At 44.6% G+C, this 16136-nt stretch overlaps 1 protein-coding gene across 1 annotated transcript in view; it reads right to left on the bottom strand.

The window, feature by feature from the left end:
* Positions 1-331: 331 nt before the first annotated feature.
* Positions 332-16136, bottom strand: part of LOC115574253 (tyrosine-protein phosphatase non-receptor type 14) — a 42856-nt gene continuing 27051 nt past the window's right edge. Inside the window, exons 6-20 of the mRNA XM_030405663.1 lie at positions 16060-16130; positions 15862-15949; positions 15680-15768; positions 15437-15524; positions 15143-15225; positions 14848-14908; positions 13269-13347; positions 11413-11882; positions 9991-11316; positions 7871-8011; positions 6588-6806; positions 3933-4061; positions 3479-3713; positions 2662-2825; positions 332-2272 (exon numbers count right to left, since the gene is read on the bottom strand). Coding sequence (XP_030261523.1) covers positions 2144-2272; positions 2662-2825; positions 3479-3713; positions 3933-4061; positions 6588-6806; positions 7871-8011; positions 9991-11316; positions 11413-11882; positions 13269-13347; positions 14848-14908; positions 15143-15225; positions 15437-15524; positions 15680-15768; positions 15862-15949; positions 16060-16130 — 3372 coding nt within the window. The 3' untranslated portion in view covers positions 332-2143. The remainder of the gene's footprint in view (positions 2273-2661; positions 2826-3478; positions 3714-3932; positions 4062-6587; positions 6807-7870; positions 8012-9990; positions 11317-11412; positions 11883-13268; positions 13348-14847; positions 14909-15142; positions 15226-15436; positions 15525-15679; positions 15769-15861; positions 15950-16059; positions 16131-16136) is intronic.

Below are 16136 nucleotides of genomic sequence, written 5' to 3'. Positions count from 1 at the left end.
GGCTCGTGATTGACACGTCAGCTGGACCCTGTCATCCATCACAGTCAGGTTGTTTACAATGTGTGCAGGAGGTCAACCCAACAAAATCCCCGTCAGCCAATCAGGACAGCTGCCTCACCACAAGGGGCCTATTAAAGCTGCAGAATGTGCCCAAGTCACAACGGAGGGCTGGGAAAAGAGCACCATGTTTGCATTAACACCTTGCGCGAGTGTTCTGGGCTAATTAATGTCTCCATTAGTGCGAGGGAAACACTCTCCACAATCAAAACAACACCTGCGAAAAGAAAATTATTTAAAGAAATTCCAAATAAATGAATTTGTGGCCACAGTCTTAAAGAAAATAAGGCTTTATTGCATAATAAGCAAGTACGACAGCTTCATACATGTCTGGGGAAAGAAAAACAAAAGACTTGATGCACTGAAAACGCATATACAAAACATATGTACACATACTTTGAAAGGTATTTGGGAGTTTTGCCAAAAAAAAAATAAAAAATGAAGGGGGAAAAATTAAATATAAACAAAGAGTGGAATGCCGTGTGAGAAAAAAAATACTGTCACAAAGAGAACAGAAGTGCAACAAAACACTTAAATGTCAAGAGAGCATAAAGCTTATACTTACTTGAGAATATATATACATTAAAAATATAAAAACGCATGCATAGTTTATTATGTTGCGGTATTTTGAGGGTACCAAGTCAAAAAAAGGAGAAAAAAAAAAAGAAAGAAAAACTATATAAAACATTTGTAAAAATCTTTTTCTCACATGCCCGTTATGTACAGGGTTACTTTGGACATGGCTGACTTTGCATTACGATTCAGGAAAAAAAAAAAAAAGTGTATTAACATAACATGTAAAGGGAAATTCTTCAGAGTGTATTTTGATTAAAGAGGAGCCAGAAACATGGCAACAATGAAATTTATCAAGTACAGATCGGACTTTGAAAAATATCTGCCTTTGTTTTCATTATTTTTTGGGGAAATGTTACCTTATGAGTTAGGTACACAATTTTGAAGTGTTGTTTTCATTATAAAACATTAAATACTGATTTAAAGATTTAATCCTTGAAAGGGAAAAAACTACAAGGCCAGGGATGTCTGCCAGGAGGGCTTCTTCTCATCTCGTGTTTCAATAAGGCACAATGATACAGTATGTACAGTATTTGCTGTATAAGGACACAAGTCTCAAACAGTGAAACTATATTCATAAATTATTTCAAATTCACTGGACAAACTCGTTTTTTAGACTTTTGAAATGCTTTTAGGTGAAGAAATGTGAGAAAGACACGCCTGATCACAAGATGCTGTGATTCAAAATACTGAAAATGTACTTTGCATCTTTAAGAGGAGCAGGGATCTTAATAGAAATATTTTAGCTCCATAAGAAGATGGTAGCAGACCTTTTTGACATTGACAAGGAAGGCTTTAAGGAAAATATGGTCGCGATTAAGACAAATGATGGGAAAAAAAGATCCTCGATGCTCCTTCAATCAATAGCAAAGGTGACCAACGATCTTGATAGAAATAAATAAAAACATTTGTTACAATGTCTAAGTAAATATTTGCTGTATTAATCAATACTCTGTTAAAAATAAGTAAATATTTTAGAACAGTGATTCGGAGAATACTTTTGTTTGGCAAACTCTTTCAGAGTAGAGAGAGAGAGAAAAAAAAAAAGTCATAATACTGCTGCCACCTACTGTTCATGCAGCATAGTGCCGTTTCTAATAACGGCTAAATAATGAATGAGAAATGTAGCAGACTGATTTTTTGAATTCTCAGAACACACACTGGGAGGTACACATTCACACCTCACACATGCAGTCTCCACACAGAAGGACCAGGTCCCAGAATAAGACCCAGTGGGGGGAAAAGAACATCTGAAGACACTGATTAGGAGAAATGGTCAGTTTCTATACAAGCTAACTCGAATCCTTTCCTCCCATGAGGTGAGTTTATATGAAAATACACTAAGGTTTCCATAAACTGCCACATACAAAACTCAACATGAATCTGTTCCAACCAGCTAGAAGTTGTACTTGTATTTCTTGTTACAGTCCTCGTGCTAATCTGAAGTACCGTTGCGGTTTATCTGGTGCTGTTGTGCCACGTCACGTATGGTCAAACGTTCGAGATGCTGGGCTCAAATGAGGCGGGAGTTCTTGAGGAACTGGATGAGGACCTGGTAGACAAACTTGTACTGGGAGATGGTCTGCACCATCAGCATCCTCTGCTGCCTTAGCCCTGACAACATGGTGGGAACCTCAACCGGCTGGGGGAAAAAAAAGAGAAGAGGAAAAGACAAATGAATCAAAGTTACATTACACTGCCTCCTCTGAGGAAACAGCATTTGGGTTTTCCCACTAGGATGGTGAATGATTGTTGTTTCAAAGTCTAATCAATTCGTCCCGTTATGGTCCAGAAAAAAGTTCCAAAATCAAAGTTTTACCGACATCTAGGGCGTTAGCTGGCCATCAGCTTGATGTCCTTCATGTACGTCCTATAGCAATGCTTTAGACTCTTAATAATACATCTTAACACTTGAACTGTAAAGTGTATTTAATGTTTTAAAAATGTTTCTTTACAGCAACTAAATATATTATGTCAGTGATGGCAAAAATGACCCAAACTTAAAAAACTGTAAGCCCGCTCTCCACCCACCTCATTGTGCTCCAGGCAGCTGATCATGAGCTCAGTGAGGATGACCACACCGGTGCGACCCACCCCGGCGCTACAGTGCACCACCACAGGTGGATTGAGGCTCTTCGAGGTGTCCAGCATGGAGTTAGTGTGTCTCCTCACGGACTGGATCTCCTCTAGGTAGGCTGCAGGACAAGAGGAAGGAGACACATGTAAGATGTCGGCATTGTGTCTGACAAGTTGTTGAATGCCGTTTACTGCTTTTGCTGTATGCTAACATCTTTTTACACTTTAAAGGAATCACGATTACACTTATTTGCTTTTCTCTCAACAGCTGGATAAGAATATTTTTTTTTATTTAACCTTTATTTATCCAGGAAAAATCCTGTTGAGATTAAGAACCCCTTTTTATGTGAAGCTAGTACCAGGAGGCAGTTAGCTTAGCTTGGTTTATCTCAAAGAGCAGATGCACTTGAGACAGTTAGTCTGATAAAACCACAAATTATCATTTTTACAACTCTTGCATGGATTAAATAACAGAGAAAAATTTAAATGATTACTTTTACAGAAGCTGGTAGGTGTTTCTTTTAAGACTGGACATCAAGCTAGCTTGTTCTCCCTGCTTTAAGCTGCTCCCAGTCATTATAAAAAGGCTGAGCTAAGTACCTACTGGCTCCAGCCTCATACTTACCACGCAAGCATGATATTCATTTCTAACAAGCAAATTCAACAAAATGTCGAACTATTCCTTTAATCAGATCATCACTTCCTGTTATGTCTTAAACTTCACACACAGAAAAAAAAATCACAATCCCAACGACGAGACAATTGCACTCACAGAGGAATCCCTGGACATATTCAGGGCATCCCTGCTCAGGCCAGTCGGTGTACTGCAGGTGCCAGACCGTCCTCTCCTGGCCAGACAGCAGGTGTTTGACCTTTAACCCCGTGGTGGCGTAGCAGCCCGAGTCGGTGCGGAATTTGGTGGTCACCTTGAACTTGCCGTGAGTGGCCGAGTTGTGTTTCGAGCCCAGTTTGGGCCAGTAGCGGTGACTCTTGGACCTGCCGCCCTCCTGGTTGGAGGATGAAGATGGGTGGTTGGCGATTGGAGGAAAAAGAAAGAAGAGAAGAAGAGAATAAGGGTAAAATAACGATACGAGATAAACACAAAGACGCAGCGACACACACACACGCGCCGCTGTCTTCTCGCACACAGACAGGCACCAGCTGTCGGCCTGCTGAAAAATATCCACATCTGCCTGCGCCATGTGTGCATATGTGTGTGTATGTACCTCCTCGGCGGTAACCATGGCGATGACGTTGACCCCCTGCTCCCACACCATCTGCCAGAAGTCGGCACAGGTGTTGGCTAGCGGGCCCTGGGTGGCAATGTAGTGCCACTCCTCCCCTCTGATCATCACCTGGGAGAACACAAACACACACACACAAAAGAATCTATTATTGCGTGTGGAGGCAACAGCGAACAACAATCAGCCGACACGCAGGCACACAAACAAATATGCTTACTAAAGACCACACTGAACCCCCCAAGCAGTTGCTGATGGGGGATTATTTGGCTCCTGTTACATTTTTCCCTCACAGTGTGCTGGTTATTCACAGCTATATACACTTCCTCCTGTACCTCTGTGGAAACAACACAATCATGACTATCAATGACACTTGTAAGATAAGACCATTACAATAAAAATAAATTATAATATTTTCATAATAAAAATATGAGCAGGAGCGGTGCACTATTCCTTTCCATTTTGAAAAAAGTATATACAACATTTGTCCAAATGCCTACAAGTTATTACAAAAAAAGGAGAAAAAAAAAGAAATTCAATGAAAGAACATTTACAACTTCTACTCTTCTTCTAACAGCCTGTGGCTTCGTCAAAGGTTTGCATGACGGTTGGTCTCACTATAGTCATTCAATGCTTTCCAGTTCATTTATTCAATTTAAAGTTTATTACAGAATGTGGTCAGAGTTAAAGGGTTTTGGCAGAAATTTCAATGAGACATTTGAAATGAGTAATAAAGTCATTGTGATGGCATATCATCATAATATTAAGCTTACATCTGGTTATTTTTGCCGAATGAAACATTTGCTGCAGATGACTCATTCAAGGACCGTCAGAAAGTTTCTTGGTCCATTTGAAAAAAAAAAAACAGGCCTGTAAAACCTGCCTGACAGTTTTGGGGGCTTGGGTGGTTTTGATAATTAATTCATCCTTCTAAAAGTCTAAAATGTGAGCAGCTAAATGAAACACATTGACAGTAATCTCATTGACCACTGGAGGGCAGTATAAACATCATTTTCATCGACAGTCTTTGGTGTCTTTTCCCCTCATTTATAAAACTACCAACCCTTTCTCTTCAGCTTTCTTCAGCTGCCCCTCATTAATAATCATTAGGCATCACACAGCACTGAAAAACTTCCCATCGTCAACACACTCCAGCCACACAGACTTTTGAGAGTGCCATTACATAATGAGCATGTCCCAGCTAATACCTCAGGCCACCTCGTGACTGTAAACACTGTATTAAGAGATGGATGGGGAATAAACAAGGCCTTTTGTTCTGCGGCAGTTACCTTAAATGACGGGGGGGGGGGGGGGGGGAGTAAGAGGGTTACACCGTGATAGGCAACGACTCAGTGCTGCTTTGGGGATCGCACTCGGGTATGCACACAAAATGCAAACTCATGCATACGCACAAGCTTGTGCTCGCGCCCTGTTTGCAACCACGCATGAATAGAGGGGCTAGTGAGAGCAGCTCAGGTTGACTTAAGAGGGTTTGGAGTTTGGACCGCATTCTTCGGGAATTCCACCAGCTCTGTGAGCTTAAAGGCCCAAACAGCCTTCAACAGCTGCCTTTCATCCTTTTCCTCCGAGACGTTCGCTGCTCAGGAGCGACCACAACAAAGACGAAAGACAGCTGAATGTATCCAGTTTATGCTCTCTGTTTTAATTTACATTGTATGATGTGGGTGTTGCAAAGCACTTTGAGACTGTAGCTGAAATGAAGAGCCGTACACATAAACTTCTTATGAAACACTTTGTGAAATGTTATATTGCTAAATGTGACTGTTTTACCAGTCACTGTAATTGTCTTCAGTTCACACTGAAAGCTGACAGATGATACCCTGTGATTTAAAATCAAGGTTGTCATCAACATTCAACCTTATATGATGTTGTTATTCATAGGTGTTTTCATCCATTTGTTTTTATCTGAAAAGCAAATGAATTAAAAAAAAAACTTTTTTTACGCTTTGCTGAGTTGGTGAAAGTGGCGTACTGACAAAGATATGTGACAAAAAGGGACAAAAAGGATGATACTAATGTGGAGAAACCTTCCACCTTTCATGATTACTGTTACTGTGCCTCTGCTGTGTGTGTACTGTTGTCTCTCTCTCTGTCTCTCTGTTTCTCATTCCACCCTCCTCCCTCTCTACCTGAGCACACCTGAGTGTAATCAGTGCTCGGGTGGAGTGGGGGAGGTGACGAGAGGGCAGAGAGTGCAGAGACAGAGGAGCATGGAGATCCCACACACACAAGCAGCAGCACACTTGTGAGGAGTGTTCTCTCCGCAAGCAGGTTTGGTTCTCACACTCCATGCACGTTTAGATGCTGGGGTTTGTTATTCTAGTTTACTGTGTTAGTTTGGGCTGCAGGTGACAGATTGTTCAGTTATTCGTCTCTTTTGTTTTAGCATTAGTTTCCATCTAGGTAGCTGAGGGGAAGACTCGGGGAGCGATGCATCTTCCCATCTTTTGTTCCATTTGGCCAGGATCTTCAGCCCCCTTTTGTTTGTGTCTCCTTACCTGTGGTCCACCCTTTACTTTCAGTTTTGACCCGTCAGGAGAAAAAGTTAGAGCACTCCTGCATCAGATCAGTTACATTAATGTCTCTAATTCACTTTTACTCTTGACCCCTCAACCGCACCTTGATATGTGAGGCATTGATGTAGCCCGTGTTGTTCTCCTTGTTTGGCACGAGCTCGACCCGATTCTCCTCGTACGGAACCACGTCGCGGAAGCGGTTGCGCTCTGTGTTTTCGGGCAGAGTTGCCGTGGTGAGAACACAGTCCGTCCTCTTCTTGGGAACCTGCTCGTACTCAGTGAAGACCCGCTCCTCTTCCAGCTTCAGCTCCAAGGTCTTACACTGGAAAGAAAAGAGTGAGAAAGAAAGAGAAAGAGAGGAGGGGGGTGTTGGTCATTGAATTCCAGGGAACACATCATTCAGAGGTTTCTCTTTCAGTTCCCAAGAGGCTTTTATCCGTTTACATTCCACCATACCGAAGAGACCATTCAAACCAGGGGAATCGCATTATAATATACGTCCACATCTCTAAATTCTGGTCATCACTCACAGCTCGACCCTGACTTCTATATCAAAGAACTCAAAGTATGCATTATGCATCAACACAGCTGTAAGAGAGCAGAATATGCAGCGGTCCTGGTGGGGGGTGAGTGTTTACTAGGCCAGTCATGTTTGAGAGGGCAGAATCTCTCTCTCTCTCTCTATCACTCTTTCTGTGCGGCTCGCTTGCTCGCTCTCTCTCGGGTCACATTCTTAACATACCGACGGGCCTAGAGGCGATAAGCACCACCATGCCACGCGTTCCACAGCCCACTTAGGGCTTGCCCCCGTTAGCTTAGCAACAGTCGGGACAAAGGCTGGGTTTCGCACCTCTACACTCGAAAAAGGGAGCAGACAGACAGTATTTGTGAAATTACATCGTCTGTAAATGTCTTTTTAGATCCAAAGCCAAGCTTCTTTTATCAATGCCTCTGGGCGTTTATCCTCCGATCATACAAGGAAAATTTGTGAAGTGAATGAAAGACTATAAATCCAGAAGAGCCACAGGTGCATAGTAGGGTTGTGCTCATACTTTCAGTCTAAAATTGTTTATTTACGTACTTTTTTGAACAGTTGTGAGTTAAGTGAGTCTTAAAAGCCCATTTATTACTATGGTACCATAAAATCAAGGAATTTACAACTAATAACATACAATCTTTAAATATAATGCATCTGAGAAGATTTGGGTAATGGGCAGCAATGAGAAAATGAAAATGACTTCAACAATAACACCTTAATTTTTAAACATTATCACTTATCAATCAATAGTACATAATGTCTCACAACAAAAATGAGCAAAAGTTACATTTTTCTGGATCTTTCAAACATACTCCCAGACAATTACAGCCATAAAATCAACAACTTACCCGTTCGTCTGTGGCGGACTTGCCGCTCTCCTCCGCGGGACTCTCCGGGACAGGCATTCGGGCCACATAGAGGCCGTTGAGGGCGGCCATCATCAGCGGCCTCTTCATGGAGTCCACGGACATCTTCTGTCTCTCCAGCGTCTTCAAGAGAGAGGAAAATCCCGGTGTCATGCTCACAGGTACCGGCAGCATTGCAAGATTGACTGACCTGCGCTGGCCCTCAAATCGGCCAGCATGCACATGTGTAGAAGTAGGTGGGGAATGTTTGCGCGTGCATGTGTGTGTGTGTCCAGTTTGTAGGGTAAACCGGGCCGTACCAGTCGCCTTGTATCCGGTCCAAAGGTGTGAACTAACGAGCCCCGTACACAAAGCCTATTAAAGAGCAGACTCGCAGCGTCTTATCCATCTCGCTTCAGCCTCAACTTAAAATGCGATGCTTGTTTTGTCCTTCCTCTCATATTTTTCATTCTTTTAGTCCTTTGTTTACTCCCACCTACCTCCTTGGCCTCCTTTTCCTCACAGAACACACGCTCCCTCTGTCACCCTGTCTGTCTTTTTTTCCCCCCTCTTTTAACGCGGCAGCCAAACTCTGACCCACACTGCGCGCTCCCTCCTTCCTCCACGGATTACCTCTCCTAATCTCTGATGCTATTAAACCTCCAGGACAGCTCCACCCTTCACCTCGCCACCTCCTTCATCCCCTGTCGGACAGTCAAAACAACAGCTTGGAGGTCACTAGGGGTATCCTATAGGTATGAGATAAACCAGCTGGTATAACTGTTTTTAGATGTTTTGATATGTGAATTGATATTGTGGCCACACCAGGTCACCCCTGAACGGAGAGCTTTATACCCACTAAGTGAGGTGATTATATGATTTAACTTATACCTGGACTCTGGTGCCCTGTCAAATGTTTGTGCCTCAACAGAGAGCCGAGCTAACACAGAAACACCCAACCCAAAGAATAATCTGAGGGATTTATAAGGGTTTTAGCTGCCTGGGGGGACTCAGAGCCTAGTGCTACCCTCTCAGGTGCTGAACCCCGGATTACTGCTAATCAGCAGCTATGAAAACTAGCTAGCAAACAACAGACTGAAATATTTAAAACTGTACCAGTATGGTGGGGGTTTCTTGTCCAGTAAAAGACGATGCTTGGGCGCATACAATTTCTGCCATAAAAATTCATAAGATGACATGATCGAGCCTGTTATTGATGCTACTAATAAGATTCATAGCTTTAGGGCTGCAGCTGACAGTTATTTTCATGTATTATATTAAATAACCTGTTGTTTATTTTAGTCTAACTCAAAGCTACATTATGTAGAAATTTTGTCTATTGGCTCGATTAGGATCCGGGTTTTCAAAAGCGGTCCTCTGGTCTTGCATCGCACTTACTGTAACACTGTTGTGGGTATTATGGGCAGCTTAAAAACAAATGATCAACAATAGAACCAGAGATAACTCCGGTTTCATTTCCTTTCATTCTTCTTCCTTTTCAAAACCCGGTGCCTACATTACCCACAATGAAACTGTAATGTATGTAGTTGCCCTTTCAGCATACAATCTAAAACATATAAAACAGAATAGCACCAGTGTTTGCCCGTTTGGGTGATAAATGATTGTTAACATTGATAAATATTAACAATGTTGACAGAGCTGGTCTACTGCTGCCCTCATTAGTTAGTTTGTTTGCGTTATAGTTTGATTTTGGCTGATTTTTGTGTTTTAAGGGGTTAGATTGGATCCACCAAAGTCACACAAACACAAACAAGTTAACCAATCGAGGCAGCAGTAGACCAACAACTCCCAAGTCCTGCAAGGTAAAATGACTATTTTTGTCAAAGGAGTTTAATGGCATTGGTGAGAGCTATATTGCCTTTCCAAAGTTCTGTCAGTACTCCTGGTGATTCTCCAAACTGGGGGTGTGTAAACTGGCACCTACTGGAGGTAATTCCCTGACTTTGGTTAAGTACCTCATATAACCCCACATCAAAAAAAACAAACTATGCCTTTAATCTTCTATTCAAACATTTACGACTAATAAATCACATGGATTATTAAAAATATGTGTTGGCACAGGGATAAAATAAACCATGAATGAAGGAGAATGATTGTCTTACCCTTTGAGCGAACTCCCTCTCCACAATGCTGTCTTCTAAGGAGAACATCTCCGACACCGGCCTCTCTTTGACCGGCTCCTTCCGCACCCTCTCCTTCACGCTGGTCAGGTCCGGTTCTGAAATGGATGGACCCAAAACTGCTCCATTCACCCCACCCTGGTCCCCACGGGTCAGTGTCCCACCACCACCTGCTCCACCGCCACTACCACCAACTCCAGGCCCACTTGGGCCCTGCCCAGCTTTGAGCCCTCGGCCCTGGGCTTGATTTGGGTCCATTGGTCCCTGGTTGCTCTGGGGTCCTTGATTATGGTTGTGGTGGTGGGTGTGGTTGTGGTTGTGGGTGTGGGTGCGTATTTGAGCACTGCTAGAGTGTCGAGGAGGACCAGGGTACTCTGGAGGGGGTTTGTTGGGCAGCTTGGCCAGAGCAGCCTGGAGCTGAACGCTGATGTCCTCATTGAGTCCTGGGATCTGAACATCCAGCTCAGGCCTCTCCTCTTCCTCCTCTTCCTCTTCCTCACTCTCACTACTGTGTATGAGCATGGTCGCATTGGAGAGAGTCTTTTGATGCTGGTATGCAACTGTCCCAGGTGGCGCTGCAGAAGCATCAGGTGCTTTTTGGGCAGGCATCTGCATGGGGAGCTCCTGCGACTGCTGAGGTGGAGGTGGAGGCTGCGGTTGGGGTTGCGGCTGTGGGGATTGGGGCTGGGGTGGAGGGATGGATTGAGGCTGAGGGGGCATCACGTGTTCTCTGAGAGTGTTCCTCCGATGAAGGGGAGCATTCATGCCCTTCATCACCATGCCCTCCATCCCTCCTCCTCCACCTCCTCTCATGCTGCTGATCACCTCCATGCTGTGTCTCTTGCCCAGGGTGGAGCGGTGCTTAGCAGCTGCAGTTAACGGTTCGCTAACCTCCTGCAGGGACTGGTGTACCACAGCCGAGCTGTCCGGCTGGAAGGTCTTGACCGACAGCTGCACCATGCGGGTAACCAGCTCCGGACTGCTGCCCGCAGTGCAGCGGTGACGGTGGCTAGCCAGGTCCGGGGTGCTGGTGGCCGGGCGGAAGGAGCTAGAAGGGTATGGCGGAGGAGGGCGTGACATGTGGTTTCGGAGCATGTTAGCTGTAGCTGCATAGCTTCCCGCGTTAGTCCCCTGTTGTTTGGTATTCGCCAGCTCGGGTGTGCTGACAGTGTGAGAGATGGAGCTTCCTGCACCTCCATGCCCACCACTGCCTCCACCTCCATTAACACAGGGTGAGTGACAGGGGCCCTGGCTGCTGGCTGGTCCTCCCTGATGAGGGCCATGGGACACAGGCTTGCTGTAGCTGATCTGCAAGATGAACAATCACAGAAGCACAGTGTGAGATGTAGAAAAGACCAGAAATGTTGAAGACAATCAAACACAGAGCATCCGACTCTATCTCACCTGTGATGTGTACGGTCCTGGACTGGGCCCCAGGCCATGATAAGGGCCCCTCTCCCTCATCTCTGGCTGGCTATACACCAAAGCCTCAGGCTGCCGATAAGCACAGGCATTACTGATGTTCAGACTGCGCAGCGACTGGCTGTGGAGGTCATGGTGAGCGGGGAGCATCCGCCGCTTCTGCCGCATGACAGCATCGTACTCAGGCGTGGGCCGGTAGGACGGAGCGATGATAGCGCTGTGGCGGTGGCTGGGGATGTAATCCGGGCGCATGAGCTCACTGCCGGGGATGCTGAGGTTGGAGGACATGGGCGAGGGCGGGATGAAGGTCTGGGAGTGATTGAGGGAGCTCAGGCTGGGGCTGCTGTACATGCTTCCATTGGGCACGGTACCGTTACGGAAGGGAAAGTCCCCCGGGCAGCGGTCCAAACTGGTCTCTGACTTGTAGTAGGGGTCGTCATGGAAGATACTATCTAAAGATCACAAGAGGGAAAATGAAAGTTGTTTTGTTGTACAGATTTGGAATGTTTTTGGAGGATGTATCCTTATATCTTAGGCTTAGCCAACAATAACCCTTCTAACATCTCTTCTAAACCTGACCCTAAACAGTTGGTGCTGTACGCTTCAGTTTTCCATAAAACAAACCAAGTACTAATAGATTACGGAACATGATGAACCAATAAGAACACAGTTCCTGGTAAATTACTGGGACTCCCTAAACCTTGACGGTCTCTTGACGGTGCTTTGAGTGGATTGTTTTTTCAATGATTTGTGTATTTGAATTATTATAAGTGCATGGAAGTTTGCACAATGAGTAATGTTTTTTTTCCAAATGTGTCATCGGCAGAATCTTGTCATTGGTTCACACGCAAGATGTGAAAGTGTCCTGACGTGCTCGTCACCATGCCGGATATGTTTCTGAACATTTCAGGCATTTGTGAAAGTAGGTATAGATAAACTAACAGAACATGCAGAAAATCAAAAGAAGACCAAAATTTAACAAAATCAGGAAAATAAATGACGTGATAAAATCCTTCGTATGTCCTTTTGGGCAAACCTGGTCTTTTTATGTGAAAGAATAGGGGTGTTTTATTCTTTTATTGTCTGGACAGATATTTTTTTTCTTGTTGTTTCTGTTAATTCAGTTTTCGTGTATTACATGTTGTTGAACTTGTCGTGGCTCCTTCAAGGTATTTCTGATATAGCATAAATCTGAACGTGTCCTCCCAGAAGCAGAAGTAGTAGCATTAATATCAATGTGGAGGGATCGGTTTGGAAGATTTTCTTCCCACCATAATGGAGGCGACAGTGGTATGCATGTTATCCCTCTTTATTTAACAAACAGAGCATTCTCTCGTGTGAAACTATCTCAAACCCACAAGCAGGCAGACATAGATAATCTCCATCCAGTGTGATGCCTGAGGTCAAACTACAGAATGATCTCACACCCACACATAGTAGCACACCCAGAATGTTTTTCCACTCGCTCCGCTTTACTGTCGAGCCGACGCGAGTGAAGCTCCTCGGATTATAAGGCGGACTGAGTGTGTGAACGAGTCAATGAAAGAGCGAGGCACAAATGAGGTCACCGCTCGGCACCCCAAACGTTGGGCTCTAATTGGCCGGGAGATTGTTAAAATACAAATGGGGCTGTGAGTCACACGCCTGATGGGAAGGACACAATTAGCTCCATTCAAATGCTTCAGTTATTATCAGGCAGGCTGAGAGCTTCAATCACAATGTGGTCAAAGCAGTGAGCTGGAGGCGTTCAGACTTACTCTAAATGTATGTGTGTGACTGTGTGTGAGTGTGTGTGTGTGTGTGTGTGTGTGTGTGTGTGTGTGTGTCTGTGGTTTTACCTTGAGAGCTCTGCGTGTCCTGATAATGCTCCCCGTATTGGGAATGCATTGACTGGAAGTTACAGGACTGGGGTCGCGGCTGAATGAAGAAACACATTAAAAGTTAAAAGGAGACAATTACTTGTTCCACTTAATTAAAGCTGCGTTTCCACACAAAGCACACCAAGCTTTTAATTCGAGGAACAACTTTTCAAGGAGCTGAAAGGTTCCCTCAGCCTGTTGTTGTCTGCCTTTCCATCGCAGTCTATAGACCTGCAAAGGTTCAAAAAGGTGACTGCTGTTATGACACATCCCATTTGCAGACTAGTGACTAAGAAGACCTGGACTCGGTCGATCTATCGTCTGGTTTCTCTCTGTAACTCCATGTTGATGTGTTGAGGCACATTAAATATCATACAAACTAGTTTGTCGCTGCAGTTTCTTAAAAATAGGAGGATGAAATAAAATGCTGCGAGTGCTCATGCATTCAGAAATGTTCAGCCCCACCCTAAAGGTTCCCGTACCTTCAGAAAAGGACTTCCCCCCCAATCAGGAAATTTTTTTTGGAGGAGAAAATAATGTCCCCAGATCTTAATTTAGACCTGCGGTGGAAACGCACCGAGTTACTCCGAAGGTTCCTCTTCCTGGGGAAAGTTTCTGCAGTGGAAACGTGGCTTGAAGGAAAACCAGAAATGAAAAATTCAGTCATTATCTACTCAGCCTCATGGTGATGGAAACTCATGCTAACGCTTTTAGCTGAGCAGTTACAATGAAGATTTCAGCTTAGAAAATGGTGCAAATAACGTCTTTTCAAATCACTTTAGGATCTCGGGGCTTCTCAAAAACATGGATTACACCATTTAATGTGTTTTCGGTTGTCCCCATCTACCTTAGTTGTTTAGGAGAATGCTGCAACACTGCTGCGCTGTGAAGCCCCAGAAATGTTTTGTGGACTGTGAAACTTCCCCTGACTTTCCATCAGCATAAGGGTGAGTTGATAATGACTGATACCATTTCTTGGGTGAACGTTCCCTTGAAGTTACGCATAACATCATGATCTGGCATTACTCCACTTTGCTTCTGTCTTACATCCAAACAACAGGTGACTGTGTCCGACTCAGATCCGCACTAGGGGCCGCCGAGCTGTCAAACACCAGTATGCCAATGCCTGCGGTTCTCCAGACCGACATCTGAGCACTCCAGGGGACTGACTGAACATCTATTGTGCCGCATTTAGCTGAGCCATTGTCTGGCCAGCAGGGAGGGAGAAGCATAAATCACTGCCTTCATTGTCGCACCGGAAATCAGACCAAGCAACACCCTTGCAAACTTTTCCAACAACACCCACCACACCACCAACGCACGTTAAAACCAAGGCTCCACGGCACAATTAAGAGCTGCCCCGAGTGGGAGAGCGGGGTCAAATCTCACAACCGCAGCCCGTTTCTGTCGTCCCTCGCAAATTCTCGGTCTGTCTCCTGGCTTCTCGTCTCACTTGCAAAGGCCAGGGGCAGTAACAAAACAGGACTGCATCAAAACTGCCGAGCAATAACTCAGTGAAACACAGTGAAACAAAGTGAGAGAGCGATTCCGACCGTACCAGAGATATGCGGTGGGTCCAGGTGGGTCTCCTCCTGATTGGCGCAGGCGAGTGAGTGGGCCTAAAAAGGAAACAAGGTGACAACATAGGAGATGACTCACAGACTGAGGGCGCTTTGAACTCTGTGTCATCAAGTCAAGATTAGTTTTAGAGGCCTACAGCTTGTTTTGGCATAAATTTTTTTTGTCACCTAACCTTCAAAGGGTGCGTGAATACTATTGTAAAGAATCAAATGACAGATAAAGCTGGATATATAAAAGTGTTTTAATGGCCTTCAGCTGTCCTCAAGACTCACTCTGCGCAGATCTTGTTCTGTTTGTAGAATTTGTGTCTGGCCGTGAAAAGACGGGCGATGTACTTTGCCATTTCCATATCCTCCTGCAGATGCAAACACACGGAGGAAAACATTAATATTTTCGAAAGCGCAAACTTGTATTCACAGCAGATCGAGACCAAAATTCGGCCCTGTGCTTGTCTCCGTGCAAGGATATCTGAGAATGCGTGTTTGACTTCCCACTGGAAACCTTGTGTGAGGCGTTTGTGTGTGTGTGTGTGTGTGTGTGTGTGTGTGCACAGACTCAACACTCACCATGTGAAAAATGATGGTGTCGTCTCTGCTCGTTATCTCCACTGTGATGGCTGACTTGTTGTGCGCTATGGTGCCGATGTCCTTCCACCTGTCACACGCACAGAAAAAATGCACACAGGGATTGAATTTTCCCACACGAGATTCCTAATGCTCTCTTGCATATTCCATCCTTTGTATGATACACACTTCCTCATGATCACAGATAGGGTTCAAATTAATTTAGGCTGAAAAAAAAATACTTACTTGTGGAGCATGATGGATCTGCCATTTCTGTGTTTGACGAACACCCCAATGAAGGACACGCCGATGAAAATATCGTTGGTGTAGTTGTCCTACGGGGGAAGAATTCACATCACAAGTTGATTTTCGTATAAAATAAAAAGAAAGAGGTGTGTTTGGGGGGGGTGATGATTTAATTAATCTACCTTAGCAGGAAAGCTCTCCTGGCCAAAGCCGTCCAGTTTCTCCACCTCCTTGATGTACAGCAGCTCCGCCTCCGCTGTCTGCATTCGACTGGAAAGCACAGACATGTTCAGCGCCAGGTACAAGGTATCATTCTCCATCTTTTTTTTTCACGAGTGCACACACATGTACAAACAGTATCAAACAAAGCTAGACGGTACCAGTGACTTTTATGCTCCTCTGCAACTTTCTGAGTCCAGTCCTCCAGCACCTCGTCTCCATTGGGCCAGTTCTGAGA

The sequence above is a fragment of the Sparus aurata genome, chromosome 22, assembly GCF_900880675.1.
Source record: "Sparus aurata chromosome 22, fSpaAur1.1, whole genome shotgun sequence".
NCBI classification, from domain to species: domain Eukaryota; kingdom Metazoa; phylum Chordata; class Actinopteri; order Spariformes; family Sparidae; genus Sparus; species Sparus aurata.
This window is presented reverse-complemented; position numbering and strand designations above follow the sequence as displayed.